This window comes from Rhipicephalus sanguineus, chromosome 7, assembly GCF_013339695.2.
Source record: "Rhipicephalus sanguineus isolate Rsan-2018 chromosome 7, BIME_Rsan_1.4, whole genome shotgun sequence".
Taxonomy (NCBI): domain Eukaryota; kingdom Metazoa; phylum Arthropoda; class Arachnida; order Ixodida; family Ixodidae; genus Rhipicephalus; species Rhipicephalus sanguineus.
The window spans coordinates 124075745-124095166 of NC_051182.1; the positions used below are offsets into that span (position 1 = coordinate 124075745).

Consider the following 19422-nt stretch of genomic DNA (forward strand, 5'->3'; position numbering starts at 1 on the left):
ATGCGTAGCTGGCGTTTCTTCATACGACGCGTTTCACAGGGTTCTCCTCTGCCTCACTGAGCACGCGCCCGCAATAGCTTTTGTGAAACCGGCTGCCAATGGCCACTCAGTTTATTCCGCACGCTCGCGATGGAATTCGAGCGCCGTTTCGAATTCATCTTTCTGTGTGTCGCCGGTTCTAACTAACCTTCCTTCTTTCTTTCATTTTTTTTCGGTACGGACAAGTATTTCTTTCGACACAGTGTGCTGTTCTGCCACATCCAAAAGGTGTGCGATCGTGTCGGGTGCCGCGGGAATACTGAGCTAACTGAGCACTGGAGCCAATTCAGGGGTCTCTTCGCGATGTTCGAACTGGAATCGGCTTCGGTGCTTGTTTCTGTGGTCGTCTTGATCTGCTACGCCATCGGTCGCTGGCTGATCCGGTGAGTGTATTTTTACAAGGTGTCAGCAAAAAGGACGTTTAAAAAAAACGAACTGAAGCAGCTTCACTGACACTTACCGTCGCGAAAACTTGCTTAACAGCAACACTGGTGGCATCGTATTCTTATTTCATCGCTTTATTTTGCGCTATAGTACTTTTGCCTCCACTGGCACTTTTAACCAGTCTTTACGATGTCAAGTCAGCGAAGCTGCTTCAGGTTGTGAAATAATAACGTTCAGCGGACCGGGCCAGATAGTGAATTAATAACGTTTAATGGAACAAAGGTGAGGAGTGGAGCTTATCCAACTTCTGCGGCACGTACCATACCCACCAGGAGCTGTGTTACGCAGGGATAAACCTCGACTTTAAGCAGCTCCTCTATATAACGCATTTTCCGACGCGTGGCGTTTAGGCTACGCAGGCTGTTTTTCAGATTCAACGATCTCTAAGCGGACAGTTTCACCGGGCTAGTTGGTAATGATCCATTATTTTAAATAGAACGAAACTTTACCAAGGACAGCTGCAAAGTAGGACAAGCCATAGGGACTCCTGGCTTGTCCTCTCTATATCTCTTTTCGGTAAAATTTTGGACTACGTACAGTGATTTAACGTTACCTTGTTCGTCTGGATTACGGGCTCTGCGTAAAACATGCCGGTGCATTCGGATGCCGGCTTCAAACTTAATTTGGCTCTGCTGTTGAAGGATTCACTTCGTTCGTAGTGAATGACTGTGTAAAATGAGTTCGGTTACCTTCAGGTAGCTTCAACGACCAAGTATCATTTAACGGAGGCTGCGAGATCGCTTCCCATTTCGAACGTTTCTGGGCCTTACAAGATAATCGCTGTAAACAGTTCTTCAACACAAATTTTCGCTGTTAGTGCGAAGCTGATGTTAATTTAATGCTTATTATTGTTGAAAAAAACACTGGAATATGGTTGCTTGCCAAGAGGCAAGTGGGAGATTTCAGTTTTTTTTTTTATTCGCCGTTTTTTGAGCGCCATCATCCGCTGCTAGGGAAGGCCTCAGCCGCAACTTGGAGACGTGAACGCCATCCCTATATACTAATGCTTCACTCCACTAACCTGGGCGATACGGTAACGCTGTCCCCTTTTATAACGCTCTCGCGAAAGTAAGACTGTCGGCTGTCTAAGTCAAGGCGAGAGCCAGCGTTTCCAGCCATGTCTGCCACGGCGGTAGAGTCGTTATGGCGCTCGGCTGCTGACCCGAAGGACGCGGGTTCGATCCAGGCAGCGGTGGTCGCATTTCGATAGCATCGAAATGGTAGAGGCCCGTGTGCAGGGACGTTAAAGAACTCCAGATGGTCGAAATTTCCGGAGCCCTCCACTACGGTGTGCATCAATCATATCATTGTTATAGCACGTAAAACCCCAGATATTATTGTCATAGTTATATATCAACGACTTCATTCTCCAGTTGACATTTGTCTTTCAAGCGAACATGTCGTAATGTGTTCTGCCCCCTTAATATCAAATCAGGCGTGCGTTATCATCGCGCATCGACGCGCACTTCCCGTAAACAGTGCATTTATCAGGTATACGAAGATGGTGCAGTGCTTATCCACATTTGGGTCAGGGGCACTGGTTTGTAAGAGAAGTTGATAGTCGCATCTGCGCACGCTGACTCGTTCAGAATGCCGGACAATCGAATGAAACGCAATACGATACACTTATTTCCACCAATGGACTAAGGTGTAACCGGATGGGCGAAAAAAGAAAAGCGTTTCACGGATCTGTCACCCACATTGCGGCAGGCATCAGCCGAGGACAATAACAATTCTCATTGCGATACACAAGATAAATTGGGAAATGAACACACGCAATTGTACTTAGATGTAGGTGCGCGTTAAAGAAACGCAGATTGTGAAAGATGGCCGGAGTTAGCGTGACAAAGGCCAGTTTTTGCATCTTCATAACTATGCTGATGCGCCCTGATAAGTCTAAAGTAGGGAACACTGCATGCATTTCTGTGTGAATATGTTTTTACGTGACGCTTAAAGTAATCTGGGAACACTTAATGGTATTGGAGTGCCTTACTGGTTTAGCCTCTCTGATGCGCGTGGAATTTCGGGTTTTCATTGGCTGTTATTTCCCTTCATCATTATGTGATGTCAGACGGGATATTTAGGGTGAATAAAAAATATATATATTGAATAAATATATATATATATATATATATATATATATATATATATATATATATATATATATATATATATATATATATATATATATATATATTATTCGTGAAATGAAGTTTATTTATTTATTTATATTTGCTACAGCCAGCGTAAAAAATGTTTCGAGGCCTTCGAAGGCACCGGCGTACCGTCGCCTCCCCTTCGGAGCCTGATCAACGGAAACACGGATGAGTTTTTGAAACCGGTGAGTGAAGACTGTGGATCCACGACGAAACCGCGTCGTAGAACAATATATAAATACAGCTTTGACTCCTCTGCGTAAATGGTCACATTAGAACGACTAGATACATTTAAATATGTATGGTGGCAAAGTAAAAGAGCGCTGCTGTATAACATCCGGCTGAAGAAAGGGCACGCACCCGCCGCGGAAGCCGTTGAACGATCACTATCTATCTATCTATCTATCTATCTATCTATCTATCTATCTATCTATCTATCTATCTATCTATCTATCTATCTATCTATCTATCTATCTATCTATCTATCTATCTATCTATCTATCTATCTATCTATCTATCTATCTATCTATCTATCTATCTATCTATCTATCTATCTATCTATCTATCTATCTATCTATCTATCTATCTATCTATCTATCTATCTATCTATCTATCTATGTCAGTGTTCCTGGGAAGCAGAACGAGACCTTTAGCATGTCGGCGATTCTTGAGAAAAAGCCTGTGCCCTGCCGTAACGTCATTGCATGTGTTTTCTTGTTGTATGTGCGCCTGCACTTGTCATTACTTATATATATATATATATATATATATATATATATATATATATATATATATATATATATATATATATATATATATATATATATATATATATATATATATTCAAGATGTTTATATCTTATATGCAGCGTATTTCTCTATTCCTTTTTATTTGCCCTACGTCTGCGTTGCGACAATGATAAACTCAGCTCCGACTGAAGCGTATGATTTCGATACAGTTGACAATTAAAGGCTTGCGGGAGATAAATGTTCGTAGCGAGGACCTTCCGTTGCGTGGCGCATAGCACGGATAAACTATTTGGAATCTCGCCTTCAAATGTATGGACACCATATGGTCACGGTTAATTTTGATTGTTCTCTCTCGATGGCAGTAAATGAATTTCAGTATGCAGGTTGCATGGTTTTCCTGTAAACCAGCAAAGGCTAGAAAACAACAGAAAATTCAGATCGTAAAGCGCCGTAAAGTGTCATAAAAAGTATTTTGTGTATTTTTCGTTTATTTTGCATACCTTTCTTTCTTTTTTGTACGAAGGCTAGGGCTGTGTACTATGAACACGAACAGCTCCATCTAAACTTTTCTTCTTATTTCAGAGTCAGATAGAAAGCCTTGGACGCTGGCTGAAGGAATATGGTGATGTTTTCGGGTGAGTAAGAGGCTCAAATATAGATGCTTTTTCGAAAGGGAAAATGGTTTCAAGTACATCAAACTTATTTTCATTCAGTATATCGAAATGTGCATTGTACAAGAACTGCTAAACTAAGCAGATTCACTGGCTGTGTACATGGTTTTTGATCTACGATCACGTACCACCTTGCCCAACTCTCTGCATTGTTGCACATGGGAAATTATATATGTAGATTGTTTTACGGATGGACTTCTGTGTTTCCCTATTTGGCTGTAGCCTTACGTTTTTGTATCATTACGATTACAGGGCTGGGCAAAGATACTTTGGAATTGTATCGCGATACGATACGCAAGAATTATTTCAGATACAGATGCAAGATACTAAAACAATGATTGTATCCGATACCATACATTCCAATTGTATCTTAAAGGGACACTAAATGCAAATATTAAGTCGACGTTGATTGTTGGAATAGCGGTCCAGAAACCTCACAGTGATACTTTTGTGCCAAGGAAGTGCTTATTTTGAAATAAAATCACGTTCTAGTGGTCCGCGTCGAGTTAGCGCACTTCAAATCACCCGCCTGAAAGCGGTCTTTCTCACGTCACTGTTGCCGTGTCCAACGTTGCCCGCCTTTACTGCGCGGCGGCGTGCACTGGCGGCGTGCACCATTCGGGCATCCGGCAATATCACATCCATGCGGCATTTTGTCGAACTTTCTGTCAGAGCGACTTTGACGAGCGCGCAAAACGCACGTGGCAGTACGCGATACAGAAACTACCACTGAGACACGACCGCGTGAGCGAAGCAGGGCGCCGGGCGAAGTGCAGTTCGGCGAAAACCAAACCTTTGAACCACGCGCGCCGTTCCCCAGGGCAACGCCAAAGAGGTTCTTACTGCATACGTCTGTTACGTTCGTTTATTAGAAGCACACTGAGAATACATGGAAACAATGGGTCTGGCTTCGGGAGAGGGTAGCGTGCCCTCGGCGCATGCGCTGCTGCTTGGTCCTCTGGCGGTGGAATCGCTTGTGGCCTAAACCGAAACTCGCGCACAACACTGAACCCGATACTCACGAACACCACACATCCCTCCCCACTTTGTCTGAGTCACCACTGATCTTGGTAACGGTCGGGGGGACGGCGACGTCTCGGAGGCCGCTGTGGTGGTCCCTGCAAAGTGTCGTCGGATGGGAGTGGCGCTGGCGTGGCACAGCACTCTGGAGCGCCTGCAGTCGGCACCTCTTGCTGATTGTCAGCCTGGCCGTCTGGGAGGAAAAATGGAAGCAGCGAAGGCTGGCAGGTATTTCCCGATGATTCTGTTGTAGAAGCGTTGTCATGAGTTACTTCTTGTCTCGTAGTCTGGATATGGTTTTTGTGTCGTCGCACGACACCTCTGTCTGTGCTGACCAACCAAGACCGACGACCCACTTGTTTGATGATTGTCCCTTTCATCCATGCCGGGTCGCCTGCGAAGTTCTTCACGTAGACGATTTGATTTTTGCGAATGCGCCGTCCTTCCTTTCCTTCCTCGTCAATGAGCTGAGAGTCTGAGGGCTTCAGATATGTCAATGCGGTCGGGAGTTCACGACCAAACATCATCATGGCGGGTGTTTTCTTCGTGCCGGCATGCGTTGTCGTGTGCTGCTTTAGAAGAAAACGCGCAAGTCGGTGTGCGATAGGGACGTCTTTCTCTTTTGCAAGCGCTTGCTTGAGTTCGAAGACCATGCGTTCCACTTGACCACTCGTGGCAGGATGGTACGGAGCGCTCGTGACATGTTTCACTCCATTTCGTTTGAAAAAATCTTCTGTTTCGACCGAGACGAAAGACGGCCCGTTGTCAGTGACAATTTTTCGCGGTACACCAAAGGTTGCAAAAATGTTTCTGCATTCCTTAATTAGGTGTTTTGACTGAATGCTCGTCATTTGCCGTACTTCAAGCCATTTGCTGAATGAGTCAACGGTAAGCAAGAACATGCTGCCCTCAATGGGTCCTGCAAAATCCATGTGAATTGTCTCCCATGGTTGTGCTGCTCTTGGCCATTCCGGAAGCGGTGCCTTCGCTGGTGCCCTTCGGTTTTCCTGGCATGGTCTGCATTCTTGGGCAGTCTTCTCTATGTCTTTGCTGATGCTAGGCCACCAAAGGTAACCTCTTGCGTAGGCCTTCATAGCGACGATGCCCCTGTGCCCTGAGTGAATAATCTTCAAAGCTGCGGGACGAGCTGCGATCGGAATTATTACTCGAGAGCCCCTGAGCAAACATCCCTGTAGCGTCGACAGCTCGGACGCTAACTTCACATATGGTCGGAAGTCGTCGCCTTTCATTACTCGTAGCTTTCCTTGCTGGGCTGCTTGAATAACTGCTGAGAGAGTTTTGTCCTCGCGCGATAGCTCTGCAATGCGCTTGGGTGAAAGCTGGGGATCAATCGCACATTCTAGCATCAGAACATCGCCGGGAGGGGATGGCTCGTCGTCATCTCCCTGCAGTGGCAGCCTGCTCAATGCATCTGCGTTCTGGTTTCGACTGCCTTTTCTGTAAACAAGGTCGTAGTCGTAAGCGGACAACTTCAGGCACCATCTGGTCATGCGTGGTGACAAGACTTGCGGAAGCGGCTTTTTCGGCCCGAGGATGCTGAGTAACGGCTGGTGATCAGTTGTAATAGTCACATGTCTTCCAGTTATATACTTCTGGAAATGATCAACGCCGAATACCACGGCAAGTCCTTCCCGATCTAGTTGTGCATAATTCCGTTCTGCCTTGCCAAGCGTTCGGGACGCGAAAGCAATAGGTGCTTCTGCTCCGCTTTCATCTACTTGCGATAAAACGGCGCCAACACCATAGGGCGAAGCGTCGCATGATAGGAGAAGAGGTTTGCTCTCGTCATAGTGAGCAAGCACCGTGCTGTCGCGAATGAGTTTCTTTAACTCTTCGAATGCCTTTTGGTGCTCCTTCTCCCATATCCATTGTGTTTCCTTATGCAAAAGCTTGTACAGTCGAGAGGCCACTGTCGCTCTGTCCTTGAGGAAGCGGTCGTAGAAAGCAAGCAAGCCTAAAAATGCTTGGAGTTCAACTCTATTTTTCGGCGCTGGTGCATCGATGATGGCTTTAACCTTCGCTCCAGTTGTATGCACACCTTGTTCATCGATGCGATGTCCTAGGAATTCCACATTCATGTCCCCAAATCGACATTTGTCTTTCTGTAGGCGCAGGCCCATATTACCCAGTCTTGACAACACTTGGTCTAGCCGTTCGTTGTGTTGCTCTGGCGTTTCTCCGCAGACAATTATGTCGTCGAGGTACACGCTGGTGCCAGGAATTCCTGCGAGAGTTGTCTCCATGATTTTTTGGAATATTGCTGGTGCTGCTGAGATTCCGAATGGAAGTCTCTTGACTGCGTACAGTCCATTCATGGTGTTCACGGTCAGTACTTTTGCTGTGTTTTCGGTGACCGGAAGTTGCTGATAGGCTTGAAATAGATCAAACGTTGAAAACATTCTTCCACCTCTAAGAGTCGACAGCACCTCCTCAGTGGTGGGAAGCGGGTATGCCGCTTTCAAGGACGCTGCATTTACTGTGCTTCTATAGTCGCCACACAGTCTTAACAATCCGGACTTTTTCCGAACCAACACCAAGGGTGTTGCCCAGTCCGAGTGTTGCACTGGTTGCAGAATGCCCTGTTTCTCCAAGCGATCTAACTCTTCCTTCACAGCCGGTCTGAGCGCAAGAGGAACCGGTCGCGCCTTGCAAAAGCGTGGTGGGACGTTTGGATCTAGCTCAATGTGAACTGGGAGTCCCTCGTAACTGATGACATCTTCATTAAAAACACGTGCGTGCTTTTCTAATAGGCGGTGCAGCACTGCGGGCTCTGTGTGCGTTGCATCATCCGTTTGATTTACGCCTTGCAGCCGGATTTTGAGAGTACTGAACCAATTACGGCCCAGAAGGTTGCATCCGCTGCCTTCCATGATATGCAATGGAAGAACGTAATCTTTAGTCTTGTGCCGCACTTGTACTTGAGCAGTGCCAACGAGGCTCAAGTGCTCTCCTGACCAGGTGTGGAGGTTTAAGTCTGCTTGGGCTAGAGCAGGTGGTTTTGTAGGCCAACTCTTGTCGTAAGTTTCCTTGCTGATTAGCGAATACGCTGCACCAGAGTCAACTTCGAACTCTAGAAGCTTCCCGTTAACGCGTAGCGGCACCGTGAACTTCGGGCATGCTTGCAGGCTCTTTACTGTATTAAGGCCCCATGCTGAACTGTCTCCCGACTCTTCCCTGCTTGCAGGTCTAGGCTCCATTTGATGCGTAGCAGTTTTGCGTTGCTTTTTCTTTGCGATGCAAGCTCTTTCAATGTGCCCAATTTTCTTGCAATAGTTGCATGAAGAATTCCGGAACTTGCACTCACCCGGATCGTGCGAGCCGTCGCATCTGTAGCAGTGTGCCTTGCGTGGAGTGTGCTGCTCTCCCTTTGCGCCTCCTTTCTTGTGGCTTGTTTTGTGCACTTCTAACTTTTCTGTTTCGAGCTTGATGCTCTTTTGCTGCAGGGCAGCGCTTTCCGCTCTCTCGGCGAGGTCGAAAGCCTTCTGAAAAGTAAGGTCCCTCTCGGCGAACAGACGCTGTTGAACGAGCTCGTTTCGGATACCGCAGACGAAACGGTCGCGTAACATGATATCCAGGGGGAGCGCGGTGGTTGCGGCGGCCGTGGTTGCCGTCGCCTCAGCGGCGGGCAATGCCCCAACGCCGAAGTTACAATCCGCGGCGAGTTTACGTAAAGCGGCAACGTAAACAGCAATGGACTCGCCTGGTTGTTGGTCGCGTCTTTGGAATTTGCAGCGACAGTACAGCTCAGATGGGCGTGGGTCGTAATGTGCAGCCAAGGTTTGGACGATTTCTTCATACGGCACTTCTCCTGGGCTCTTTGGTGCGACCAGTGCGCGGACGGTTTCAAATGTCTCCGGCCCGCACAGAGTCAGGAGCAGGGCTCGCCTCTTCTCGTCGGCTGTGATGGAATTCGCCACAAAGTAGAATCCAAGGCGTTGAATCCATGACGTCCAGGCCTTCCCCGAGAAGGGCTCGATGGAAGCTTGAAGAGACGCCATTGGCAGTGGACCACACCCGTATATTCAGTGGGTTTTCGTTTCCCTCGTCGCCAGTACTGCATACGTCTGTTACGTTCGTTTATTAGAAGCACACTGAGAATAGTTACGTGATTATTAAGGAAAGGAAAAAGGCACCTAATTTCTGTCTGCCTATAGGCGACACGGCGCAGTGCCTTGTAGGGGTGGGGATAAGGAGGGAATAAAAGAATAGTAGGAAAATAGAGGGAAAAGTGATAGAGCCATCCATACAATGAAGAGAAAAGAGGACAGGAAAGATGTGGGAGACGGTCACGGGAGTTCAGGGACGGGACCACGAACACAGCCAGAGGCACGATGTACAACACCGACGAAACGGAGAAGGTCCCGACGATGAGCGGCGCACGGCATAGCGGGCGAGGAGTCCGTCACGGGGCGCCGGTCAGCGAGAGGTACGAGGAGTAATCCAGGACATCGCGGCCGGCACGTCCGTCTTGCTTGAAATCCAGCGAGCGACCACTGAGAATACATGGAAACAATGGGTCTGGCTTCGGGAGAGGGTAGCGTGCCCTCGGCGCATGCGCTGCTGCTTGGTCCTCTGGCGGTGGAATCGCTTGTGGCCTAAACCGAAACTCGCGCACAACACTGAACCCGATACTCACGAACACCACAGTTCTTTTTTCCATGAATGAAACAGAAACGAACAAGTAGTATTTATTACGTCTCTCGATGCACGGAAGGCTCTTTTTCTTTATTGCATCTAGTTTGATTACGAGTGATTATTTGTAGTCGGACTCTCTCACGTCATCAGGATCATTTCCAAAATGTCCCGGTCGTGGCGCTCATCGTGTGATACATTTAGCTTAATTTCTCGGTAAGTAGGGCACTGCTGTTGATAATAATGCCGTTTTAGATGTTGCCATACATAGAGCTTTCACTCTGACACAAATTGTTATTTGCCTTTAGTGCCCCTTTAGGATACTTCGATACATTCGGAAATTTGTTATTATATATCCGTATATTGTAGCACCAAAGGCCCATTCACAAAGATTTTCACTTCAAAATTTATGAAATTCTTGACGATGCAATCGCCACCACGTGACTCTGGTCCCCCAAGAGAGACGCTCAGAGCTCTTCGCCTATCATCGCTGGAAAACTCTGGCCTAAATATAAAATAATATGTCACTGCCTTTAGTTTTATTTTGGTGACAGTCGCCGCAGTACCAGCATGAAAAGCGAGCGCAGTTCAGCCAGCGTTTGTTGTTTCGCCCTGTGGTGCTGCGATAGCACTGTCTTTTATCATAAGATACACGATACATTCTTCAATGTATCAAAAATACAGATACTGATACACGTCTTGCGAAACGTAGCGCGACACAGATACAAGATAACCAAAGAGTATCTAAGATAGTATCTAAGATACATGTATCTTCGACACTGCCCAGCAGTGGTTACCGACTAAACGAACAGCGCTGCGGTAGACAGATACGTATGAAAACGGCTGAGCTAGTGCATTTGATGCTTCGTGATCTTGTTATTTCACGTCGCGATATAAGAAGATAAGAAAACATTTGTTTAACAGCTAATATGGCGGCGCGCATGTGTCTTACGTAAAATAGTCCTTATACGCCGAACGGCGTTTATACGGCCTTCGTGTGTGTTGCCTTCTCTCTCTCTCGTTTCATAAAGTACTTAAAAGCCTTCTTCCAATGCTGAAAAGAAAAAAAAACACTGCGCCGTTTTATCACAAGGGAATATATATATATATATATATATATATATATGCATGCTGCTGCGCAATACAACGCTTTCTTATTTGTTTTCGCTTCTTATGTGCAGCAAGCGCCATAAGCGCGTATTGTGTGGGGTTTTCTCAACGCCAAAAAAAAATTGTTTGCAATGCCGAAAGCACGTTTTATGCATACACCCGTTTGGCCAAATCCGGCATTTCACTGTATTCACAGACGCTGTTGTTTTGCAATCCTTGTCGTTCGTTTTGCGCAAACCCCAGAACTACTCCACGGAGACTTGCGAAGAAACGAGCCAGCCGGTACAAAAGTATAACAGCACGATATTTTCCGCCTTGATCAACACGACGAGATAGTTACGCGCTGTTTTTCTTCTTTTCCGTTCTTTGCAGAGTGCGTGATTTCCTTATTACTGAAGAAAATTACACCATCTCCCTCTAAAGGGGACCATGAGGCGATGCGAAGCCGGAGCACTTGCACGATCGCGTTCCGTTGGCGTTCTTTGGGCATGCTACCGACCTCGCGTCGTGGAACGCGAAGAGGAACGCTACGCGCGTCTTGTCTTCCCTCTAGCCTGGCCGTTAATTCTCACAGGGCGAGCGGGGAACGCAGTCGGCAGGCTTGGGAGAGGGGGCAGCGTAGGAGAGGAGAGAAAGGGGGAGGGGACGCGCATGCGCTGGTGCTCATCGCGGCGTTGCGCAGGAGATAATTTCGGCATGTCTAGCCCGCATTTCAGAGGAAGAGTGGAAAGGGGGAAAGGGGAGATGGGTAGTGGAGAGGGGGAGAGGGGTAGTGGAGAGGGGGAGGGGAGATGGGGAGTGGAGAGGATATGCGCATGCGCAGTAAGGGTGCTCACGCCGTTCACCACCACCACCACCGGATTGAACTCCGCCATAAGATACTTCGCATCTAAAAAAGCAGAGTTGCAAACAAAGACGCAAAATCGAAAGGACACGGCAGCGATATGTTCGTCTTTGGAAGTCTGACTTTCAGTAACATGAATCACTGAGATAGTTCCGTTCCTCTTTAATCACATGAAAAAATAGCTAAGATGGCGTCTTCGGAAAACGCCAAACATCCTTCGTCGTTTAGCATACAAGAGGAACATCAAAAGTAAGAATGAAGAATGTCCCATGTTGCCCAACACACAGTGAGACAAGATGTTTAACAAAGTTCAGACCGACAGTACATGAACACAAAGGTTTACACGCGACTCCAGCAAAAGTAAAACAAGTGATATACTGTACGTGCATACAGATAGTAATATTTTGAATCCGCTGCGATTCACAGAAAAAAAAACACACCCTTGCAGATCAAAACAAGGAAATAAAGACAAAGTTCGGAACACAAGATATTACCGCTGGAAAACACAATCTAAAAGTACGCCCCTCGTGCGAAAAGGTTCCACACACTATTGATCAAAAATGCGGCATTCTAAAAATAGACTAGTGATTCTACCACTTGTTTCAACGGATCGAGGCAGCGCCATTGCACGTTGTTTTCCCTCTAGAAGTACACGAAGAAATGGAATCACTTTACCTATTCCCGACTTGTACGAAAACTTCGCTTTCAATTCCCATTCATTGTACTTGTACAATAATATTGTATAATATTAATATTGTATAATATTATACAACACTTATGTTGAAAGAACAAGTAACGTTTTCATTTTCATACTCCTCATGATTAGTGTGAAGAGTCGAGCTTTCTTAAAGCACCTATTTCCTCAATCTCGACACACATAATGCTAGAATTACACATTAAAATGAAAGCTTTCTCTTCAGAGAAGTAATTGTGCCAAGATACACTCTACAACGCTGCGCATGATTAAGGGAGTTCCGGTGAGCAAATGGTGACGGCTACATTTTTACAGCTGTAATAGAAATATCATTGCACTCAACAGTGTGCAAGCACATACGGTCATAAAAGACGCCGTGAATATTTCTCTAACGATTCTGACCATCTGGTGTGCGTATAAATACTCCGTACGGGGCTGTGGCAGAGAGAACTATGAAATATGGTTCGCTGCACTTCTTGTGAGCCTGTCTGCAGACATTGTCTAAGTTACCTGGATTAATATGTCGTTCATCAAGAAAACTGCGTATACAACATGGAGACACGGAGTACCCCAGGTGATACATACCACAAAGCCCTCCACATCAAGCAGGTTAGAGCCGAACCAACAGAACAGAGATAAAGAGAAAAGGAATTAACGCGGTCGAAACCGCAACTCGCCGCCGATGGGCAGCGGTCCCAAAACCTTCGCAGAAACAAGAGAGGTGTAATAAACTTTAATGAAATACCCGGAAATGTTATCATGGTTTATCGCCTCGCTTGCCACTCCAGGTGTCGGGTGATGACTGATATACACAACGATCACATATACAAAAAAAGAGCACGTGCAGTGGCAAACACACATACATACACAAAAGAGTCATTCAGAAACCTTCGTTGAGTGGAGTGTCCCTCAAAACAATAACACATCATCTCACCCTACGGGCAACCATGGTGGGATGGGAAAGCATCGCGGGGGGTGCTCATCGAGTTTCCGTTTCTCTTATATGACTTGTGAGACGGTGGTTGTCGGGGCGTTTGAATTACCGCTTGCCGACGCGGTCGTTTACTTTCGGCTTCCCGAGCCTTCCTTTGTTCCGCGGCGGTGACGCTGCCGCTGCAAGTAGCACCGGCGTTAACGTTGTTCATGGCTCTTCGCACACCGTTGCACAGAGAGATAATTACGGAAGCACAGCGAACGCGCGCTTTAGCAGCCTCGCAGCTTCGAGATTCGCTTGCCGGCGTTGCCGTTGACGTTCAGCTTCGCGAGCGCCCGTAGCGCCGTTGCAAAGGGGAGTGCAACGCTTGCTGGCGTTGTCGTTTACGTTCAGCTTCGCGAGCGTCTATAGCGCCGTGGCGAAGGAGAGTTCAAGCGAAAGCGAGCGCACGCCGCATTATATACGAGCGCACGGCTGTGGCGGAGCGAGAGAAACAGGAGAGGAAAAACAAAGCTGAGGCAGCGCTCACGTCACCTCCACTACCCTACTTCCTCGCGTTCACGCTAGGAGAAGAGGGAGAGTTGGCGCATGCGCAGTATGGGTGCGGACGCCGCAGAACGGATACTGCCCCGAGCATAAGATGCTCTCGCATCTAGAACACCAACAGCGCTTTTGTATTGCGCTTCGCACAACCAATGTCTCGCCATCGGCCTAGAAGGTGCCGCAGCTCGAAGCTCAAGCCGCGTTGCAAATTATTACACGTGGCTCTTACACATAAAAACGACAGTAAATTTGCGGACGGCGTTCCACGGCTTTGCAATTTGTCGTCGCGAAACACAAAAACCAAGAAAGTATTCACGCGAAAAGTTGAACATGGCGGCGTTCTCGAATCAAGTAATAAAATCGTCTTCACTGCATCATGCGACTATAGTGTGCAGAGAGCGTCAACAGTTTAAGGACCGCGGGACAGAAGAAAAAGCGAAATATTCCACCTGCTTGGACAGGCAGCCTTGAATTTATATTTCCTATCTCTTCTAAAACCCGCTGACAACATTTACTGTCCAGTACGACATTATACTGTCACAGATTGCTGATAAATTTTAAATTTTTGTAAGACGTAGTGATCTCTAACATTTGTGACGCCGGCTGTACGTGTGGGTGACAGTGTTTCCATTGCATGAAACTCTAGACGCCGAATTTGGCACCGAGTCCGTTGGCCTTATCCACTCTCATTAGCTCATATTTGTATGCATAATAAATGCACACGCAAATATTACTTCCAATTCGTTCGCAACGAACGCACCAGCGTCTTCCCACCCTAATTACTGGAGAGCACTGAGTAAATCCTTAACGGGGATTCTAAGTTCGATGGCTTGAAGGCTTTCGCGCATGAACGTTTCTTTTTTTTTTTCGCTTCACTTTTTCACCCGACAGCTTCCAATATCATTACGCTCAGCTGACAGGCCCAGTAATGACTCCTCGGCGAACTTCTCAAATGAATAACGATAAAATTGAAAAGTGCGTTAATGAAAAAGTGACTTTACGAGAAAGAAAAACGTTCAACAGCCGGGCAGGCCTGATTTTATGCGAGTGCCGCAGCACACCCCTGCCCCCCACCTCCCGGCCCACGTTATCTTGTTAGAAGGCAGTCGCGTCATTGGAGGCCGGCAACGCTAAGTTTCCTAAGATAACAGACAAGACGTTCGCGAGCAAAAGCTGGGGGTCATCCGCCTAAATCAGTGGTGCCTAGTCACTGCGACGTCATAGGGAACGAACACGCCGATAATGCCGCTCGGGAAGCTCATGAAAGCACACGGGAAGATACCATCCCACTTTCAAGGTCTGACGCTGCCAGCAGTCTTCGAGGGCTTGCACATGAGATAACGCTCGCTCTATGGCGCCTTCCAAGCAGCCGAACCAATCGGACCAATCGTCAACACCACCTGTCCTCTTTGATGCATCTCTGTATGCCAACTGGACTCCGGCGAAGAGAGGCCACACTGCTTTATCGCTTATGGCTAGGCGTGGCATTCACGAAGTCCTATTCCTTTCGGATTGGAATGGCCGACAACGCGCTTTGCGATGCTTGTCGTTGCGAGGAGACGCTACACCACGTCCTGTGCGACTGTCCGGCATACAATGTTCAGAGACAGTCACTGGCGTCCGTTCTAGCGCGCCTTGACAGTGGACAAATGTCTGTTGAAACAGTTCTTGCATGCCGTCAACAGAAGACCACAGCTGAAAGCGACGAAGGCACTGCTGAGGTTTTTAAGAGAGACGAACTTGGACAAGCGGCTGTGACAGAAATGTCGCGTACCACGCAAGAGTGACCGACTGATTCTGTCTGTGCAGTGTCATGTACTATCTTTCTATCTTTCTCTCTCTCTTTCCTCTCCATCTTTAATCTCCCCCACCCTCTTCCCATGTGTAGGGTAGCAAACCGGTTGTCCTATACTGGTTAACCTCCCTGCCTTTCTTTCTCTATTATTTCTTCTCTCTCTTCTTCTCTCTCCGTTGGAAGCACTAAGCGGACAGCCCGTGCTGTGTTTCATCGAGGCACGAAATGAGCCGAACAAATAAGAAATAATGGCGTTTATCCGCAGACTAAACGCACGCACATAGCCTCAGGCAAAGTTGGCGATGGTGTATAGCTCGGACAAGAAAAATAGCACGTCTCGGCACAAAATCGAAGGAGTGACCTTTTAGCTCAGCGGTGCCTCTAAACCACTTTCTTGTATTTTTCCCTCTGGAGATAATTGCTCCAAAGAACCCACACGACGATCGAAAAAGGAAAATAGACTGATCAAAAGCAGCTAGGCATATCCTATAGCGATGACGGCAAGTGAATGAACTGTGCAAAAGATTGGGGAAATGACAAGAGCGGTGACTGGACGACGCGGGACAATCATTATGCTTATATGAATGAAGCACTTTCATTGCTTTTTGATTTATCTATAATTGCCATGGTCCCAATATTTTGCAAATGAAAACTTCCCCCTCGAATTCAGTAAACAGAGCTTCTATTCGCTTTTTAGGTGCTTTTTTGAACGCGTTGATATTTGTGATGAGTACTGACTAAACTACATCTAAAGTGTGCATCGCTCTTGCATGTGCCATGCAATAGCGGGCTCTGCTTGATTTGGACTCACCTAACTGAAGGCTGACTTTATTTTGTTTTTTAATTTTCTTTTAGTTTGATGCTAATAGCCAATTGCAAAGCGGTAATAGTTGGCAAGAATTCGCAACAAATCATTCGTGCTTGTTTATTTTAATAAAGGAAACAACCTCAGCTTCTTCTCACTGATACTATGCCAACATTTCTGCAGTTTCCACTTGGGCGACATCCCCTTCGTAGTCGTGAAGGACCCGGAGATGATAAGCGAAATATTCGCCAAAGAATTCAACAACTTCAATGACCGAGGGGTAAGACGAACTCTGCCAACGTTTTTCTTTTTAAGGCGAAAGCGTTAGGTTTCTCGTTGTGCGACCTCTTTAGCAAAAGCTGGCGAATGAAGTGGTACAAAACCACATGTGACCTACGTCAACATGTGCCGTCATCATAGCGTTATGTTTTGATTGTCATTATAAGGGCATATATCTTCAAATTCCGTGACGTAATCATGTCATGTGACGCCATCACTTGGCGTCGTCGGGTAGTCAAATGTGGGCCTACTTGGAGTAAGTGCAACGCCAAGTCAAGTGGAGAAAGATTTAGAAGCGGGGGGGCGGGGTGTACAATAAAATGACCTTCAAGGTAATTTATGGCGTACCACTCACACTGCAGCATGTTATGCATTGTAAGAAGTCTCCTCCCCGACTGCATAACTTAACGTATTGCCAAGTGTGAAAGAGGCTTGCGCCTTCAATTGTTAGATTGTAACGTGCTACAGAACTATCTTTTCTGAATTGCTACATGCTACACACAATTGTCTTCTCGCAATTCTGTAAAAAACTGGGCCACTCCTCTAGAGAACCAACTGCGCCGTGCTTTCACATTGTGTCAAGTCGAAAAATCGCAGCTTATCCACGGGGTGAATGACGATGAGTGGGGCAAAGCTCCGGAGACAATCATCGGTAAACCGTAAAACTCTTCCGTCGAATTCGCCCAGTACATCATATAAAGAGTGTGAAACACCGTGTATATATTAAACATGAACCTTTTATTGTACTGTTGGTTTACGTGGTCCCTTCATTTTCACCGCTTTGTGATCGGTGAAATGCAGGGAAAGTGTCAAGAGAAAGCGCGCCAAGAGCGAGCGCCTTTTACGATCGCAGGCATCCAATGACATGCGCCTTTCGCATTATACAAGCGCCATCTGTCATCTTTAAATAGCAACTCTAAGAAATACATGAAACGCCATCTAGTGAGCAATTCAATAAACTAAAGCTCTAAGAAATACATGAAACACCGTCTAGTGAGCAATTCATTAAACTATAGCTGGCTACATACATACATACATACTACTACTACTACTGCTACTACTACTACTACTACTACTACTACTACTACTACTACTACTACTACTACTACTACTACAGAAGAGGGAACGACCGACACCCTAAGGAGATTCGCCCCTAAAAAAATCCAGGCCTGCTCCGAACACGCAGTACAGTCACAGTTTAATCGGGAGGAGTGGCCTTCTAGGAGCCCGTCGTAAACACTTTTAGGGCACCAACTGCAAGTGCAATTGTGGAGTACCCACTACGCTATATCTCATAATCATTTTGCGAAGTAGTGAAGTACGTATAACGCTTTTGTAAAAAAAATATGTGCAAATGCATAGCTGCATACTTTGTTGATTCGGTGCCTCATGAATGATGAATTACAGCTGAGTCCTTTGTAATCATACTTGTACACGTTACAGAAAATTACAGAAAATAAGTAATCGATTACAATAACGATTACTTCCTTTAAAATGTAATTGATTACAGCGGTCAATTACAACCCCAGAAAAGTAACCGAGCAATTACAGAAATGTAATGGATTACTTTTGCGTTGCTTTTCTGCTACATTTTATTGCCGTAACACAATACCGCAAGTTTGCTCAAACTAAAACGAACTACGGCGGCTTGCATAGTCGAGAGAAGGCTGAAGGCTTCCGTGAGGGCTGGGAGGCTCACTGAGGTTTCTGAGATGTAGTGATCCACGTTATTAACTTTCATCAGGAGTAGTTTTTCAAAGTGGTAGTCGCTGATGCTTCCACGTTTCCTCGTTATGAGGTCAGCTGCTACATTGAAAATTCTCGGAATGCATGCGCTGTAGAGAAGGGTGGTGTTATAACGCAGGAGCATCTCGCGCACCAGCTCGTAGTTGCGCAGTGCTTCGATGCTAGTGTCCATGTCCTCTATGAAGCATCGCGCTTCGCTGCTGCTGGCGCTAGAGTAGGGCGTTGCTGGTAAGGCCAATGAAAAGGTGAAAAAATAATCTCTTGGGTGTCCCCTTCTGTCAGGACGAGGGTCCCTAGAGAGCGGTAGCGAATTTTTGGGGAGAACTGCCGTAGACGACTAATTACAACTTGGTTTTGGAAAAAAGTAATTGATTACAGGTAATCAATTACAAGGAAATGTAATTGAATTAGCCAGAACGTTAATTTCGAAAAAAGTAATTGATTATATCAGAAAAGTACAAGAAAACGTTACTGATTTGCCTGTAATCGATTACTTGTAACGCGTTACGTACAACTCTGTTTTCAATGGATGGGCAGTATCAAGCGACCCTGTCGATACACAATTCGCGTGGCGTGACGCCTGGCACAATTATACTCTTCTTCCATGTAATATCTCCGTAGCTGCACTCGAGAATCCTCACCCGACTTGACGGCCTCTATACGGTCTTTTCCGGAAGAGCGGCTCTAATAACTCGTGCACATTACTGCAGCGCACACGTCAGGTAATAGCCCTATCCAAATAAACATTACGTTCGCGGTAACGACAAACACTTCAGTGCTTTGTGTTCTTCATTGCATTGCCACAGATGTATAAGAGACGTATAAGTAGTTCTTTGTGTGTGCTAAACTTTCATAAAACTGCCATTCCTCTTTCGAATCAATCTGAAGCAAGATGGTGATATATGGTGGGGCTCTGGCCAGATACTTGACCGCCAAGAA

General features: G+C 46.4%; 1 protein-coding gene across 1 annotated transcript in view; it reads left to right on the forward strand.

Moving 5' to 3' along the window:
- The first annotated feature begins 298 nt into the window (after positions 1–298).
- Positions 299–19422, forward strand: part of LOC119398980 (lithocholate 6-beta-hydroxylase-like) — a 59857-nt gene continuing 40733 nt past the window's right edge. Inside the window, exons 1-4 of the mRNA XM_049417484.1 lie at positions 299–422; positions 2725–2824; positions 3972–4024; positions 16642–16738. Of these exons, the coding sequence (XP_049273441.1) occupies positions 343–422; positions 2725–2824; positions 3972–4024; positions 16642–16738 (330 nt within the window). The 5' untranslated portion in view covers positions 299–342. The remainder of the gene's footprint in view (positions 423–2724; positions 2825–3971; positions 4025–16641; positions 16739–19422) is intronic.